An 18401-nucleotide genomic window follows, 5' to 3' on the forward strand; every position below is an offset into this window, starting at 1 on the left:
CGGTATAAACAAATTAAATCATTATTCACAGTATTCCTGTAAGAGACAGGAACATACATTTTGTCATTTACTTTGAATTCTTCATATCTAAGTTAGAAATAATTAGAATAGAAAACATAGACACAAATACAAAATAAAAATTGCACTGATAACATTTTAAGTCTTTAAATGAAAGTGATTTTAAAAGTTCAAACATATTATTGCAAAGACATACAGTATAATATATATTCAGTATATACTTGTATATATGGAAATATGTATTTTATAGCACTAACAGCATCAGTTAACACTTCTGAAGTGCTTATTCTATACCAGGCATTCTTATAAGCACTTTGTGTATATACTAACTCATACATCCTCTCAACAGTCCTAAGAGATAAATTCTATTATCACCAGCATTTTATGCATAAGGAAACTGAGGCACATGAGGTTAGTATGTCTGAAGTACTAGAGTTGGGGTTTTCAATCCAGCTCCTGAGTTCAGCATCTAAACAAGTGCATGGTCTTTCTTTACACTAAAGATAACAAAACAGAGAGGCCGAGGTTCCAGAGACTACATAGTAAATAGTTATATTCCTAGAGGATTCTTCTATTTTAGAAAATACCCTGGGCACGAGGAACTCCCGACAGCCATCAGCATCTCGGGGAACTTACAGAATTCAGCATGCTGCGGAGCATCCCCAGTAATAAAAAAGCAGCTTCTGTGCATACATTATGGATAGAAGATACCACAGTTCCACTGGAGGCAGGAACTCCAAAGATAAATGTCCAAATGGAATCCAAATCAAACTGCACAAGGGAAAGTGAACAAAGATTAGTCACTGTCAATTTTTTTCAGTAGAGACCCTCATAAGTTCTAACATTCTAAAATTTCTTTGAAATTAATTCGTTTTTTCCAAAGTGAGCAATGACAGAGATAGAGACCTAGCACTCCTCCTTCCTATATTTTAAAACTCATTTTTACGTTTACAAGACAAAGTGAATATTACATATCATCCTGTCTTAGGTATCTATGTTAAAAAACATCATTTTCCCCCCCTAAGGAAAACAATAAAAAAAAAAAAACAACTTGCTAATTAGGTAGGCAATGAAAGTAAAGAACTGATGGTTTTAAGAAGGATCTTTTCAAAAAACATGTTGAACTTCCTTTTTTTGCTCCACTCTCAGCAATGTTCTAATTCACTTTTAGATTACATACAGATTAAGATTTGACAAAATAAAAATCAGTGTGAGGAGATTTATTCATAGTAGTTTTATATAACACTTTATGACTATGGTGTCGTGCTTATTTTGAAAATTACATAACTAACCAAACTCTGCTAAGCATGAATCTGTATCGTGACTTAATGTAAGGGTACAGACTCAGCATTTTCATTTAAAAGGTTCTGTCAATCACTAGAGTTGATCTGAATAGCATTTTGGCATTATTATGGAAGTATATTTGAATTTGAAACTAAATTCCTACATCTTTGCAGTGCCATAAACATAAGCTATATATAGATATCCACAACAGTCTTAGATTAGAAATCAGGCAAAGCCTTACTGTTTTCCTAAAGTGGACATTATCTCTTATTAAGAATTAACATTTTCTAATCAGAACTTGCACTAAGAATCCTTTCATACCCACCCACTCAATTTATGGTATGCAAACTACTCCCTTCATTTTTAATTCTACAGAAATTATATTTCTAGATAAAATCATGTTACTCAAAAGAATTCTTTCGATCACCATTAAATATCATCCAAAGTCTTCACGCATATATAATCATAGAGAGTAACCATAAAGAGAAAAAGACGAAATAGGGACAAAGGACTTCTTTTTGGGAAAATTTTCTATGGTACTTTCAGATTTGTGTGTTCCAAATCAAATCCCAGATGTGAGAAAGGGATGGAACCAGTTGATTTTACTGTGATTAACCCATCACCCCGTGGTGACTTTTTGGCAAATGTAATTACACTTACACCCTACTAGATAATTCCTACCTGGCAACCCTGCTTACATCGGCTGCTGATGACAGGCACACTGACCTGCAGGTTCTCAGGCAGCTCACTAACTGGCTGCTGCAGAAACAATGCCATGAGGAGAAAATAGAGGGCAGGGACATTAGTGTGTTTAGGAAGGAATGACTGAAGAACTGGAAAACCAGGAAAATGACAAGCATCCCGGTTAATCTCCCTGACCGTCGATCTCCCACCAGCACTCCTGCCCACATTGAATCCTAAGAGAAGAGGAAATAACAACGATAAGGACAAAATTAGTAATCAATTACCATGCTACATTAACACAGAAAGGAGTGATTCACTGTATGTGACATTTCCATCCAGAACATTCATATTAATACAAGTAATTAACTACTCAACTGTTGAATTAATCTTTCAGTCAAAAGTTTTACTTTACTATCTCTGTGATTTTTGTCAAGCCTGTCTATTAGGGTACAGGTCTCAAGATATAGCTGAGGCAGGCAGATACAAGAGGTAATATAAATTCTACTCATTAAAAGAATGACCTCCAAAGAGCTCTAACACTTCTCTAAGAAGAAAGTAATATTCAAAACAGTCAGAATTTAGGATGCTACAAAAAAATGTAACTGAAAAATATGCCATAATACAGTTAATACATTTCATATGTCCTGAAAATCATGATAAACTAATAACCTTAAATCATCTATGAATTAAGAGACAATACAAAATGAAAATGCAAAATAACCTTTCCTCACAACATGATCTGTGACTCTGCTGGAAAGCTGTCTGGCAGTGCAATAGCAAATCTGAGCACAAGTCACTGTGGTTATCTGAACATCCAAAGTCCATTCCAGAACTACAGCTCGACCAGGAGATGATCACTGCTTATTAATGTGGCTGGTAGCACCAGCCTTTCTATCAATCCTGTTTCTTCTGCTATGTAATTAATTTTGGAAAACAACTCAAACACCTAGTTCTTTTGCTACCCCAACCTAGCACAGTGTTCAGTACAAAAGAAATGTTGGCCAGAGATTCAATGGAAAACTTCTGCAAACAGTGACTGAAGATAAAAGATTGATTTTTACTCTGGAACAATTTTTATTTCTAATTAATATTCACATTTTTTCCAAGTTCTTTTTTCTAAGATAAAGTAAGCATGTACTTGCTACTACTTAAAATAATGAAAGAGAAATCTATATCTTGGTGGCTTTTTAAATAGTTCATCCAAATCAATTGCTCAGTGTGATATGCATTAATCTTCTGAAATATGCTCTTCTAACAAAAAATTGGACAGCAATTTACCAAACTCTTTCATATATCATCTCATTTCTTAAACAATGAGCATATAAGAACCTGCTATTATCCTTTTTATAATGTAGAAAATGTGATTTGTTCAAAGTCATGAAGTTAATGAGTGTGGTGGCACTAGGACTTGGAGCCTGATGTCTCTTGTTTTAGAGCCTGTAAAGCTCTACTGTCTCCCTTGGCCATGACATTGCTACGTTTCTGAAAAACTTGGATGATTTCTGTTTGTAGTAAATTCTAAATGAAATCATGAATATAAAAAAGTCTGAGCCTGAAGAAATAAAAAAACAGTCCTATTTTATACATTAAATAGGAAAATAAATTTTGCTCAAACTATATGTCCTAAATGAAAACCAATACTAGCATTTATTTTCCTTTTCAAATTTTCACACTCTATTACCCATAATTGATCTTAAGGAATATCTAATGTTATTAGCAATTAAGCATTAATTTAGATTCAAGTTACAATTACATACAAGGTATTTTTATAAAGAAAAATCTGACAAAAATTAATAAATGTGAATAAAAAATTCAAAAACATTAGGTTGTTCATCAAATCAAAGAGAAACAGAATCAAACAAGATGATATATCTATATATGTAGATACAGATATATATCTGTATACATACACAAGTATATATGTATCAGATAGATATTCAGGGAAAATTATATTAAATTGAATCAAATTTAAATTAAGCTTAAACACCAAGATTCCTCTTTTAGAACCAAGCAGCATATGCAATGTACGAGCAGGTATCAGTGAAGGACAAATGAATTCTAAGACATGAAGTCAGGTAGGTCAGATAAGTTAAAAGCACTTTTTCCTGATATTACTGAAGTGATGTAGGACAGAAAAAAGGACAGAACTGACAGTCAGAAGACAGTTACTCAGATATATTAGTTTCTGACTCAGGAACCTTATGTATTTAACAGTCTTATTTTCTTAATTAGAGATAAATTAATTCTTAATTTATATTCATTAGGCATATTTTCTATAAAATATAACTTATATACCGTAAAATATATATACCCATGGCTGGAATCCTGAAGGCCAATGAGATGACATATGTTGAAGAATTTTGCAAACCACAAAGTGCTAGGTGAAAATCAAGTATTATTTTGGTCTTCAATGAGAAGCAGTGCTGTCAATTAGCATTTAAAACTCTCACATTATAAAAACTCACACTGAATTGTGCCTTTCATTGTTTATTCTCTTAGTAGCTACTATTAAGGTCAGTAAGCGAAATTTCTTGCTATGAAACTGTTTATAATGACATCTGTAGGCTATGTCTTTCCCCCAGAGCCAATGCAAAACAGCAATCTATTTTTCATATCATAAAAGTCTCTATAATGATAATAATTTAAAATGCATATTTTAAAGCAATTTTCTTGAGCAATCGTTTCACAGTGCATTTCTTTATCACAAAGTTCCTTCAGACATTTTTCATATGTGAAATAACAATAATATAATCCTATGGTGTAAGTGCTATCTTCCTACCATCTGCTTTAACACGTGACAAAGTAGTGCAGGTTGCACCTAGGTATTGATACTTTCACACTTTTTTAACAGATATATTACACAGTAAAGTCTGATCCCTAATTTTTCCACCTGACAAGGGTAAACAGTTATTCTTAATGCTTACTGCAGAATACAATTATATATGATTTAAAAATGTAATGTTATAAAGACAAATGTTTTTTAAATATTTTAAGAATTGAATGACTATAATCTTCAATAAAAACATTCTTAAATATAAGTTTTCCAAAATAAAATCATAGTCATATGAATAGAAACATATACCATTTCAAATAAATCTAACATAGGAAACTATAATTTTCTAATATTATTTAAATGCTCAGTTCCATTTTGAAAACAGCGTAGAACCAGTGAGCAGAGAATAAGCTTTGGCTGAGAGTTTGATGAGCTTAAATCTCTGAGTGCAATATAACATAACTGTTAAAAGCATGGGCTTTGGATGAGCAACCTGGATTCAGATTCTGACACTTCTTAGCTGACAAGTGACTTCACCCCATGCCTTGATTTTCTCATCTGTAAAATGGGGATGACAGTATATCTGATGGGGTTACTGTGAAAATGAAGTAAGTTACTGTGAAAATGAAAAGTGTTTATAACTGGTACAGAATAAACACCCAAAGTATTGAATATTATTAATTCAGTTCTGATAATTTGCAAACTATTTACTGTAGATCAGAAAGGGAACCAACCACACAACAATAAGAAATCATAAGAAATTTACTTGAGTTTTCACATCTTAATATCCTGTCTCTGACTTCAGTTTGATTTGCAATTAAAAAAGTCAAATTTGAAGTTTTTTGCTTTTTACTGTGATTAATTAAAATTCACAACTCAATGGTTGTTAAATAAACTGAAGAGTATAAGCTTACACAAGATTTAAAAATAAAACACAACAGCTTATTTCAAAGCAGCAGACTGTAAAACTCCCATACCTAATACAGTTCCGATCTTATTGGTTAAGACAGAATCTGTCTGTTCCAGCCACCCTCCACCACTGAGTCCTTCTTTGAACTTGATGAGAATAGACTGATTACTCAGTAGGACGACAAGAATCCTCATGGCTGCCGTAACTGTGGTAGAATGCAAGTGTTCTTCCATAAACATCATAATCCAGTCAAAACCCAGTGTCTTGACCAGCTCTTCACAAGCCCTATTCAAAGACAGAAGGATTAAACAAAACAAACATTAATTTAAAGGATTAGGATTTCAAATTAAAAAAAATAACACTAGTTTTTGTTCTTGAGATACTACAAATTTCAGAGTTTAAAAGAAAACCCATTAAAAGTCAGTGATGGGCTTCCCTGGTGGCGCAGTGGTTAAGAATCCACCTGCCAATGCAGGGGACACAGGTTCAATCCCTGGTCTGGGAAGATCCAACATGCCACATGTGCCACAACTACTGAAGCCCACACACCTAGAGCCCGTGCTCCACAACAAGAGAAGCCACCACAATGAGAAGCCTGCGCACCACAACAAATAGCCTTGGCTCTCTGCAACCAGAGAAAGCCCATGCACAGCAATAAAGACCCAATGCAGCCAATAAATTTAAAAAAAAAAAAGTCAGTGGCAAATCTTTTCGTCTACTATGAATTAACTAGTAGTAGCAACTATTACCATCAATGCTCAAAAGATTTTACTTACTGCAAATTAATGCTTGTCTTTTCTTTAGATGTGTAAACCAGTTTTAGTAAGATATCTAGAAGTCTGTTCCTCAAAAGTATAAGATTAGCAGATACAAGACCTCCAAATTCTTCTTCAGTTCCTACAATGAAAATAAATACATTAAATTTCCCTAGCAGATAAACTAGGATAAAATATCCAACTCTGTTCTAGGAAATCGCACTGAAACATATCTTTCAGAAAACATTTTCTCCAGGAGCACTTTCCACTCAAGTGAACAAGGAAAAGGGTCCATTAAAACAGTTCTCTTTAGAATTCTGAAAATTGCTCATTGACTTATGACTTTATCTAAAGAAGGATAATAATGAGGGTGAATCCTTTTTTATATTAACATCCCCTTCTCCTACCAAAGGAGTAAAGTAACCAAACAAGGATCACAAAAAATAACAATGCAAATCCATAATTTCTAGTCTTTTTTGAAGGACTTAAATAGCTAAAGTTTCCAGATTTAAAAATGAAACCAGGAAGCATAAATTACTCAATAATTATAATACATAAAGGAAAGTTAGAATTAAATCGCACAGAAGAGAGGGAAAGGCACACAGATGCACCAGAGAACTTGGGGAAGAAAGGGAGCGAGACCGAAAGCTTATGGGTCTCCATGGATAGTACTGGAAGCACAAGGGACTGGGATCAATGGCCCAGTGTTGCAGGCCCAGCTCTGCCACTATGAGCTGTGGGTTAAGAAGTCACAATCCACGTGCTTCCTTTCCTTTATTCTAGAATTAAAGCTCAGGCTAAAATTTAATGACCATGGTTATATTCTTTTACTTGTTTGGGGAAGGGACTGTTTTTACCTTTAAAATTGTCTTTTAAAATGCTGACTTAGTGCCTTAATCATCGGGAAGGCTGCTTTAAGCTTACCAAGGGGAACTCAAGATTCCCTCCCCTGCTAACCGGCACAGGGCTGGTAATTTACAAATTGCCTTATTGAAAGCATACCATACAAATGAAATTGGCAAAGGAATTACTTCCTTTCAAATAGTTCTTTTCAATAAAATGACAATCCACACAGAAATGAAGAATTCTTCTTAGTTTTTATCCCTATTTTTTTCACTGTCAGTTATGCTCCCCTAATTTTCAAACACAGTTTAAAACAATGAACTCTGAAAGAAATTTCCAGGTTAACTTCTTCCCATTCAAACTGATGCTTTACTCCACACTGCACTGCCTTTTCATGCTATTTATTTTATTTTGCATTAATTATTATATCACTGTTCAGCATTATTCAAGCCATTTTTTGGGTAGGTGTATCCTGAATACTGTGTAAGCTACCTGGAAAAGAAAAAAAAAACTATGGTTTTAATTTTTTGTAACATCCTATTATACTTAAGACATTGCAGTCCACACACTTAAAACAATCAACGTCATGTACTAACAAGGCCAGCAATGTGCTTCTGACTTTCTCTAGTCTTTCAAACAGCAATGAATTGAGGAGAAGACTAATCTAAGCAACTGGACAGATCAAGAGAAAAGTTTCCTAATTTATACACCCCTGCTACTGTGCTCCTGTCAAAAAAAGTTTACAACACTAGTTATTGAATTATTTACAACACTAGTTATTGAATTCAATGGCTAGCAAGAAATATGGAGACTAGAGAAATATTTTTCCTGTATCTTTTTTTTTATACTTGAAATAAATATCTTACATAGTTCCAAAGATTTTTAAAGGACTTTCCTTTTTAAATCCTATTTACTTGGCTTATATTAATTCAGAACTTAGAAATAATCTTTGTATATGGTAGAACAGTGCAGTGGTTAAAAGCTTAGAATGTTGGTTTGAACCAACTGAGCTCAAATGCAGTGGTATGATTTCAGGTAAGTTTCTCTTACTGAAACTTTCTGTGCCTCAGTTCCCTCACTTTTTGTAAAACTGTGGTAACAACAGAACCAATTTCATAGGATTGTTATAAGATTATATAGAGCACTTAACAGTGCCTGGCAAATACTAAGCACTAATTAAGTGTTATCCATTGATTTGATCTACATGCTTCTCACCCACTGCTAACTTGCTTCACCAAAGACATATCAACATTGTTCCAAATGAGTAGGAAGTAAGTGGTTACCGGCCTTACATTCTGCTCTATGATTTGCAGGAAGTCAGCCTCTCAAATCTCTCAGTTTCTCCTTTGAAAAATATAGTTACACCACTTTCTCTTCTTACTTATGAAGCACCAGAGAGGCTGTGCTCTGACTGATATAGTCAACATGGAAGAGAACTCCCAGATGGATAGGGTTGTAAGAGTTTTGAAGGAAATCATTTACGTGACATAATATGGGAATAATGTAACAAGTTAATAATGTAAATAATGCTGAACAAATATAAAATATTGTGAATTTAATTACAGGTTAATCTAAAGGTCCTTCCAATGTTTTCCAAGCAGATCTCCTGTTCTAGAATACGTGACAGGAAAAATACATTCTAACAAGGAAAAAATAGGCTTCAAAGGAGAAAAGTATAAATAAATAAATAAATAAATAAATAAATAAATAAATAAGTGGTTGTCATGGGCCCAGGAACTACAACTTAAGAAAATTTTATTCTACACTTACATAAAATGATTCTAGTAAAATGTTCTTTCCCTCAATGACTATTAAATATTTAACAGGGAAATAAAAATAACAGTAATAGAGATATAATTCACTTTAGCAAGAATCTATGTTTCTGAAGAGATATATATAAATTTAAAAAAATGTTCAAAAATTACACTGGAAGAGTTTATTATTTAAAGGAACATTGCTATAAATCCTGTAAAAATAGGAAATAGTTTATTTTTAAAGTGAATTCACACCCTATTCAATTTGTAGGTAAATTTGTACTTCTGCATATTGCAGAGGCTTGGTCTAAGACAAATACATCTGTGAAAGACCAAAAAAAGCAATGTAAGGAGAAAAGTAATATCACAGTGTCACATATAATTCAGGTCTAACTTGTGCCAGAAGAAAACAGGGCGTAGTAATTAATTCCAAGCTCCAGAACTGACTCACCAGTGTCAGGCTTCTCTTCGTGGTTTATTTCCATAACTACAAATTTCTCACAAACTGCAAAGGTTGGTAAAGTAGAAGAAATAAACTGGCCAAACCTTTAAATATAAGGAAAAAAATGTTACAGATTTTATTTTTTCTCTCTCCAAAACAACAAAACGCTAAGAAACGAAAAGCAAGGAAATGAAAACCAAAATAGTACTTCTTATTTTAACTAATCTTTTACAGACCTTACAAGATTGCTTCCCCTAGAACTGTTGCAATTAATATTCTGGGACTTCCCCGATCGTCCAGTGGGTAAGACTCCATGCTCCCAATGCAGGGGGCCCAGGTTCGATCCCTGGTCTGGGAACTAGATCCCACATGCATGCTGCAACTAAGAGTCTGCAAGCCACAACAAAGAAGCCTGCATGCTGCAACTAAAGATCCTGCACTTCACAATGAAGATCCCATGTACCGCAACTAAGACCTGGCACAGCCAAAATAAACAAATATTTTTTAAAAAACCCAAAACATATACACTATAATGTTTTAAAATATGTATAGGGAAAAATAAACTTCATCAGAAATATGAGTCCTTCAATGCACTAATCCAAATGATTTAAAAAACCAAACAGTTTTATCCAAATTAAAATGTCCTAACACTATCTATATGGATCTACTATAGTCTAGTAGCTAATTATTTGGGTTTTGGAAACACAGGTAATGTTAAATTCCTAACTCTATCAATTTTTAATCATGTTACTTGGGGCAAGTAGCTTGATCTCTCTAGGCTTTAATTTCTTAATTTGTAATGTAGAGAAAAATAAAAGCCTTGATAGGTTTCAGTGATAATTTTAGCAAAGTGATCATCATAATAGCAGGATAAGACCTAAATAAATGCTGTTAATAATGACAATCTCCAAAATAATTTTTAAACTCCAGTTTTAAATCTGTCACCAAGTTAAAAAAAAAAAAGCTTTCGAGGTAACTGAATATGAAGTGAGTATTTATACACTATACCAGTTAGAGATTAGTTTACTGGGCATAGTCTAGCAATCACATTTGACTTCACCTGTGACACCTGAGCAATTACATGACAAGCAGTGAGTAAGTCTAGTTTAAGCAATTCCCTACTTGGAAAATATTAGTTAGGTAGTTTTTTTCTTTCCATTTTCATTAAAGATGAGAATTATCATGTGCCTATTAGAACAGTTCTACAGACACTCCATAAATATGCCTTAAGCCACATTTCACATTCGCAGCAAAATAATGTATCATACAAAAGGTCTGAATATACAACAATAAAACACCACAATCAGTTTGGGTGATAGAGAACAAATGTAAAAGACATGGCATGTCCGCTATGGGTGTACATGCATGTGTGTATGTGCTTTTGCACATATACTTGAGAAGTAGCAGGGCTTGGGGAAGATGGCTGGGGACCAAGAATTCCTACACTGAACACTTATGTCCAGGACAATCAGTCTCACTGGGCTAATTTTAACAACTTTCTCACCAAAATTTTATTATTCTCTAGTGGCAGCAATTGGCTTTGCAAGATACGTTCATGTATTCCATGCCTTACAAATATCTCGAATAGTATTAACTTTACAAACGTTACCCAGGCATAGGAGCCAGTTACATTCATCTCAATCATCTTGACCTCATTGGTACTTTTAGTTAACAAACAGACAAACACAGAACTTTTCACTACCTCAGCAGATCATTGCTGTTGGGAAAACCCTGCAGTAAGAAGCTCAGCACATTACTAATAGCAGCAATGGTAGGCTGGGACAAAGACATATCTCGAAGAGTCAGTAGCAGCTTTGGGATTAGCTGGAATTCCCTCATTAACTTGGCATTCTTTGAAGCTTCACTGTAAGAGAAAGAAGATTTTATACACTGTATGAGCATCTCTTATATAACAGAACAGCTAACAATTTAGGTATTGACTAATACCTGGACTCTGTGAGCAATTCAATAAAATGTTCAAATAAGGAAAGATGAAGTTCATACGGTGCATGGAGCCACACCTATAATAAAAATAAACAGTGGTATATATAGGGTTAAAAAAATACCCCAAATCCCAATCCAGTAAGCACAAATGCAGCACACATAACTTATTTCACTTAGATAATTAATTGAATAGAACCACTTTATTAGTTTTTATTTGCTGTAGCCCTATAAAACTGCTTGTATATAGGACTTCTGATTCTGTTCACAAAGTGATAACTGCTGTGGAAATTACCCTCCTAGAGTAAACAACTAGGAAGGCAAGATCTATAGAAATCTTCTCTGGAATCAATGACTGAATACTATTAGTGAATACTGAATACAATATACTGAATAGAATGAATACTGAATAAAAAACTGAATGACAGGCATCTTGTGTGAGTCCAAAACTGGGAATAACCACTGCAAAGTAGCAAAACAAACAATTCCTAAAACTCACAAAGGTCTGAGACTAGTTTGCACTCCCACCAACCAGTATGGAGACTTCATAATACATGGGAAGGTTGGATAGAGGTCTCAGAAGCATAATACCTTAGTAGGGGGGACTAAATTCCCACTAAAGGTTAATCAAAGTCCACCCTAACAAACTTAAAAGCATGTTTCAAAAGAATCAAGATAACTGCAATACTAAAGCAAAGTTTAACACTCTTTAAAAGAATAAAACAAAATTTAGCATCCAACAATGTAAAATTTAGCATCCAATCAAAAGTTACCAAGAATGGAAAAAAAGGGAAAATATGAGCCAAAAGTAGGAGAAAAAACCCAATCACGGGATTTCCCTGGTGGCACAGTGGTTAAGAATCCACCTGCCAATGCAGGGGACATGGGTTTGATCCCTGGTCCAGGAGGATCCCACATGCTGTGGAGCAACTAAGCTTGGGCGCCACAACTACTGAGCCTGCCCTCTAGAGCCCTCGAGCCACAACTACTGAGCCTGTGTGCTGCAACTACTGAGGCCTGTGTGCCTAGAGGCGTGCCCAGCAACAAGAGAAGCCACAGCAATGAGAAGCCCACACACCACAACGAAGAGTAGCCCCTGCTCGCCACAACTAGAGAAAGCCTGTGTGCAGCAACAAAGACCCAACGCAGCCAAAAAAAAAAAAAAAACCGCAATCATTATAAATAGGCCTAGAAGTGACAGAGATGGTAGAATTATCAAGATCTTAAAAAAGCTATTAAATATGCTCCATAAACTAAAGAATGCAAGAAAAAAATAAGAAATGATGAGGAGAGAAACAGAAGATAACCAAGATTCAAAATGAACTTCTGCAGATGAGAAATAAAACATTCAAAATGATAACTATACCGGATAGGACTAAAGATTAGACACCGGGGAAAAGAAGTTCAGCAAACCTAAAGACATAACAATAGAAACTATTCAAAATGAAGCATGAGGGGAAAAAATGCTAAAATTACTAGACAGAGCATTAGTGACTTGTGGGACAATATCAAAGAATCTAAGATATGTGTAACTGGAGTCTAAAAAAGGTGTGTGTGTATGGTGGAGCTGGGCGGGGTGGGGGAGGTTTGACCAGGAAAAACAGTTGAAGAAATAATGGCTAAAAAATTTCCCATTTGATGAAAACGACAAACTCACAAACTTAAAAAAAGTCAACAAACCCCAGGCAGAAGAAACTTAAAGACAATGGAGTGACTGACATTTTTAAAGTATGAAAAGAATAAAAATCATCAACTAGAACTCTATTCTATGCAAAAATATCCTTCAAAAAAGAAGGAAAAATACTTTTTCAGGTAGGACAATTTATCACCAGTAGACCTGCACTACAAGAAATGTTAGAGCAAGTTCTTCAGGCAGACACATTATTCCATTACAAGATGGAAATCTGGATCTACACAAAGGAATACAGAATGCCATAAATACTATTTGCCGCATATACTATGTGGGCAAATATAAAATATTTTTAATACCTTTAAAAGATAACTGACTAAAGCAAAAACAACACAAATATTGTGGGGATTATAAACATAGAAGTAAAATGTATGACAACAATGGCATAAAGGACAGGAAGGGAAAAATGGAAGGGTACCATTGCAAGGTTTTTACGCTATAGGTGGAGTGGTATAATGTACTTTGAAGACAGACTGAATTGTTACACGTGTATATTGCAAGTTCTAGAACAACCATTAAAAAAGAAAATGCTTGGATGCTATTACAATTATTTTACTTATATTGTCAAACAGCTGTTCTAAAAATAGGGTAAATTAAGTATTTATTGATCACTACAGTTTGGGGTTATTAGGAATGCTATATGAAGCCATAAAGTGAGCAGGGTACTATAAAATGAAGCCAAAATTTGTCAAGCAACTAAATTTCTGATGTTTGTATATCAAATTTTAGAAATCTGAAATAAAGATAATGTTTCGATGCCAGATGTTTATAAAGCTAAGCTTATTAATTAGGTCTCCTTGGTATTCTCATAATCCTTTCTGCATACCTTTATCTCTGTGCTTTCAGAAGGTTTTTATTGTCTTTTCTAACGCACTAAATGCCTTGAGATATGGACTCTGTCTTTTATTTTCACATCCTTAGCACCTTAGCTTGGCTCAAACATATTCAATAACTATTTTTAAAAGAAAGAGAGGTCTGTGTATTAGAACTCTGAATATCAGGCTGAGAAATGTGTATTTTATTGTGTAGGAAAGAGAAAGCACTGAAAGTTTTTTATTAAGTTATATGATTACATCTTAGAATGAGGTAAAAAAACATATAGGATAGATTGAGGAAAGGGAGAAAGAAGTGATCCTTATTTTAGTACAAGAAGAATTGATTAGGCTTGGATTAGGATGCAGCAGGAGAAACAAAAAACACAGACTACATGAAATGTGGAAGCAGAATCTATATGACTTAATGTGGGCTGCTTATAAACAGTGAGGAAGGAGGAAGCTGATTTTTCAATTTCAAGCCTCAGTGAATGGGGAATGGTGGTGTTATTAATAGAAACAGAAGTTAAAAGCAAGAACTAACTTGGGGAAGGATGTTAAGTTCAGTGTAGGTGTTGCTGGGACATAAAAATGGAAATGTTGAGGAAGAAGTTAGAAATAAGTCTGGAATTCAGATATCAAGCTAAAGATTTAGGTTTGCAAGTCACCTCAGTAGAAATGAGGCTGTGGGACTGGCTGAGAATCTAAAGGAAAGAAAACAACAAATCAAGGCAAGGATGAAGAATTGAAGATGGACACTTTTACATAAAGTAATGAACATTCCATAACCAGAAAATTATGGGGAAAGTAGTGAGCAAGATATAAGAACTAGGAGAACGAGGCCTAAAAGCTGGCAAAAGAACTAGGAGATGCTAGCAGAGGGAAAGGGACTGCATCATACGCTGCTGAGAGCTAGGGGTACCGAGAACTGAGTAGAAGCGTGGATTTTTATTTAGAAGAGGGCTGCTAACAAGCTTTCAAATAAAGTTTCAATTTGTGTGCAGACACACAGTCTGCTTGTTAGGGATTTAAGACAACTGACAAGATGGAGCTTATAAAAGTTACAATGAAGAAGAGTTATGGCCAGACATCACAGCAAACACCAAGTGCTAGGCACCATTCTGTATGGTAGGGATACAAAGCTGAAGATAGACATGACCTCTGCATTCATAAAACCTCCAGTCTCATAGGGGGACATTTTATACAGTGATGAGTGTGCGAAGTTCTGTGAACAAGAAATTAAATGGAGAAAAGATATGCAAGATTAAGTGGTGCCTTGAGAGGACAGAGTGGAAGCTATGATGGTAATACAACAGGAGAAATAACAATTGCATTATTTTGGCAAAAAAGAATATTTTACTGTGCAGCTACTAGTAACAAAATTTCAGGTCTAACTCCTATTTATTGAGGAAACGTTTCTACCAAAATTTTCTGATGAAAATATGCTTGCTTCTTGTAATGCCAGTGACAACAGTAAATTGGCTATAGTTAGGTATATGCATTGCACCATTTCATGTTTATATTGCTTGTAAAATGGAGTATCTTTGGGAAGAAGGAACCCAATCCCTACCCTATTTTGTATATTTTACTAATAACATTAACATGAGTATCATAAAACTATAGAACATAAACACATCTTAGAGACAAAACTGTTTAATAGTTATAAGAAGTTGGTTCACTGATTATATATTACCAGTTAGTGTTTATACACATACTTCAAAATCACAAAGTAGATCCTGGAAGGCAGTTGAATTTGGAATAATGGAGGTCTCATGTCCACTGTCAACAGTTCCCACCAAGGAAAAAGTCAGATGGAGAATGTGGCTGTTAAGTAGGGAACGTTTCTTCTTAAGCAGCATTGCCAGCAACTAAAAGAAAGCAATACCAAATGCCTATTGATCGATCATCTCTCTCTCTCTCTCTCTCTCTCTCTCTCACACACACACACACACACACTGGAGAGCCCTAAGTACAGCAATTCCTGAGACTTTTACATTGATTCTAAAGTTTTATTATGACAACATAATATTAGAGAAAATCTGAAAAGCAGGGTAATCCCATCATTCTATTATTATAATATCTGCTTTTACATAAACTCTATTGGCACATAAATATATAAATTGTTGCCATCATGTGTACACAATTTTCTACTCTTGTTCTCTATATAACATTTTATCAAAAGCATTTTTTTTCCTTTTGCAACATAGTCTCCATAATCACAGTTTTAAAAGGTTGGATGATATATGAAATGGTTATAGTATTATTAGTCATTCTCATACTATTGGAACATTTAGATTATTCCTATTTTTCATGATAAACAATGCTTCAATAATCATTTTGAGAGTTTTGCAAGACAAAACATCAAGCTAGTATGATTAAATCTACAGAAAACACTATAGTAAATAGCTTATACTACTACCAATGAACTATGGGCTAAAGTTAGAGAAGGCATTTGTACTTCATCTACACTAGAGGAATTTAATCTTGCTCTGAATACTTGTTTCTCTTAAGTAACTTTCTGCCTAAACCTAGTAGAGACTGTAAATACAAGAACACAACCTATTTTTAATGCCACATGCGTTTTCAGTACTTGCGATGGCACACATAACACACGGTGGCTCTCACATTCCCTAGGCAGGTAAGGTGGGGGGCAGGGGTAAAAGATGACTGGGTGTGGAGGGGAGAGACAAGGAAATGAGGAGAACTCTGGATCTGTTACCAATGTGGTAGTCTCTAGAGCAGGTGGTAATATGATCCTATTTCATTTAATTTCTATTTCCATAGAAAAAAATAACTCCAAACTAACAACTCACTGGAAATACATTAATTTTAATAAAAAGTACCAACTTTTAAAGTTTACTTGGACAATATAATTCTTGCAGAATTTGAAAAAATATGAATTACAATGAAAATTAGAAGATTTTTAATGCAAAGTAAGGTGAAGACCAAGCTCTATGGTTACAAACCTGGTAGCCCTTGATTCTTTCCATTTCTTTGCTGGCTAGTGGGTTACTCTTGACCACACAAACCAGGGCCTTGACTGCTGCATACAGCCCTTCCACATCAGAAGCCATGGCCACCAGGCCAAGGATGGCTGCAGCTCCACCAATGTACTGCAAAGTAGTGGCAACAGGCTTAGGAACAAATGTTCTTACTCCTGATTAAAAGACAGGTGAAAAATAATTAAAATAAATTCCCCATTGTAAACAAGAACTGAATAAACCATGTTAAGACATATTTAATTAATTATAAATTATACCTAAAAACAAAAAAACTCCTCTATTGTAAAATAAAAATTCTAAAAAAAGAAAAAAAAAACTTCAAGGTAGAATTTAGGAGAAGGCAATAAATGCTGATGTGTATACTTGCAGAGAAGAGCTGGGAGTAAAGGAGGGAGTAGAGAAAAGCTGGGTTTGAGAGCAAGCACAAGTGTTTCTACTACAAGCAATATATAGACTCAAAAGTACAGAGGCCTTGGGCAGAAACAGAGACACAGATGTAGAGAACAAACATATGGACACCAAGTGGGGAAAGTGGGGGAAGAGGGGTTGGGGAGGGATGAATTGGGAGATTGGGATTGCCAAATATACATTACTGATAAGAAAAAAAATATCCAATTGTACACTTTAAATATATGCAGTTTATTGTATGTCAATTGTATCTCAATAAAAGTTCTTAAAAAAAGAAAAAGGAAAGTACAGAGGTCTTGGGAATACATATCCAAAGTAAGGCACAATGCCTTACTAGGTAATGTTGGAGAATAAACTTGAGGAGAGAAAAGCACTTCATCTCTGTGAACTGGGGAGTGGGAAGGAGAAGCCATCCTGGCAAGGATGAAGTATTCCCTACAGAAAAGCCAAACAAAGCACATTCCTAACCACTGCTCAAAGCTTCTCTTAGTTATGTAATCTGAGCAACAGTACGTCAGTGACCCTGAAGAGCATGAGTGTGTGGAAACAGTACTGGAACTAACCTTGTGTCAATTAAAAAAAAAAAAAAAAAATTCACATCTGCATTCCTAACCTTGGTTTTTCAAAAAAGGCATTGTTTGAATGTCATTTGCCTACGGATCAAGATTGAGTTTTTAAAAAATAAAGCTAACATGCATTTTATATTTCTGTGTGCTTTGTAGTATTCACAATACTTTCCAATATTATGGCACTGGATTTTGAAAACTACTTTCTAAGGTCATTAGGGCCAGTATTTCTAGTTTATGGATAAGAACACTGACATCCATGGAGCTCAAACGTCTGGCATAAATCCACAGTGACAGAACTGGGGTTAGAACCTAAATTTCTGAACTCTTCGTTCACTGTTCTTTCTACTACACCACAGTGCTGCTGTGCTTTTGCAAAGGACAGAGAGCAGTGCTCAGTAAGTATTTGCTGATTTGAATAAAGAAAAACTACCATGTGCCTTAGCATAAAGGAAACATCTATCAATGCAATAGAGCCAAAAAAGAAAAACAAAGTTAAAAGATACACACACTGCTGGG

General features: G+C 34.7%; 1 protein-coding gene across 10 annotated transcripts in view; it reads right to left on the reverse strand.

Moving 5' to 3' along the window:
• The window catches only part of WDFY3 (WD repeat and FYVE domain containing 3), a 250654-nt gene that overhangs the window by 72542 nt on the left and 159711 nt on the right, over positions 1-18401 (reverse strand). For 9 of the 10 annotated variants that reach the window (XM_057728829.1, XM_057728822.1, XM_057728824.1 and 6 more), the window contains 9 exons: positions 16873-17063; positions 15622-15774; positions 11411-11484; positions 11166-11327; positions 9473-9567; positions 6446-6566; positions 5737-5954; positions 1984-2219; positions 655-789 (listed from right to left, as the gene is read on the reverse strand). In XM_057728829.1, the coding sequence (XP_057584812.1) occupies positions 655-789; positions 1984-2219; positions 5737-5954; positions 6446-6566; positions 9473-9567; positions 11166-11327; positions 11411-11484; positions 15622-15774; positions 16873-17063 (1385 nt within the window). The remainder of the gene's footprint in view (positions 1-654; positions 790-1983; positions 2220-5736; positions 5955-6445; positions 6567-9472; positions 9568-11165; positions 11328-11410; positions 11485-15621; positions 15775-16872; positions 17064-18401) is intronic. The other variant, XM_057728821.1, reaches the window with a different exon arrangement.

The sequence above is a fragment of the Hippopotamus amphibius genome, chromosome 3 (assembly GCF_030028045.1).
Source record: "Hippopotamus amphibius kiboko isolate mHipAmp2 chromosome 3, mHipAmp2.hap2, whole genome shotgun sequence".
NCBI classification, from domain to species: Eukaryota; Metazoa; Chordata; class Mammalia; order Artiodactyla; family Hippopotamidae; genus Hippopotamus; species Hippopotamus amphibius.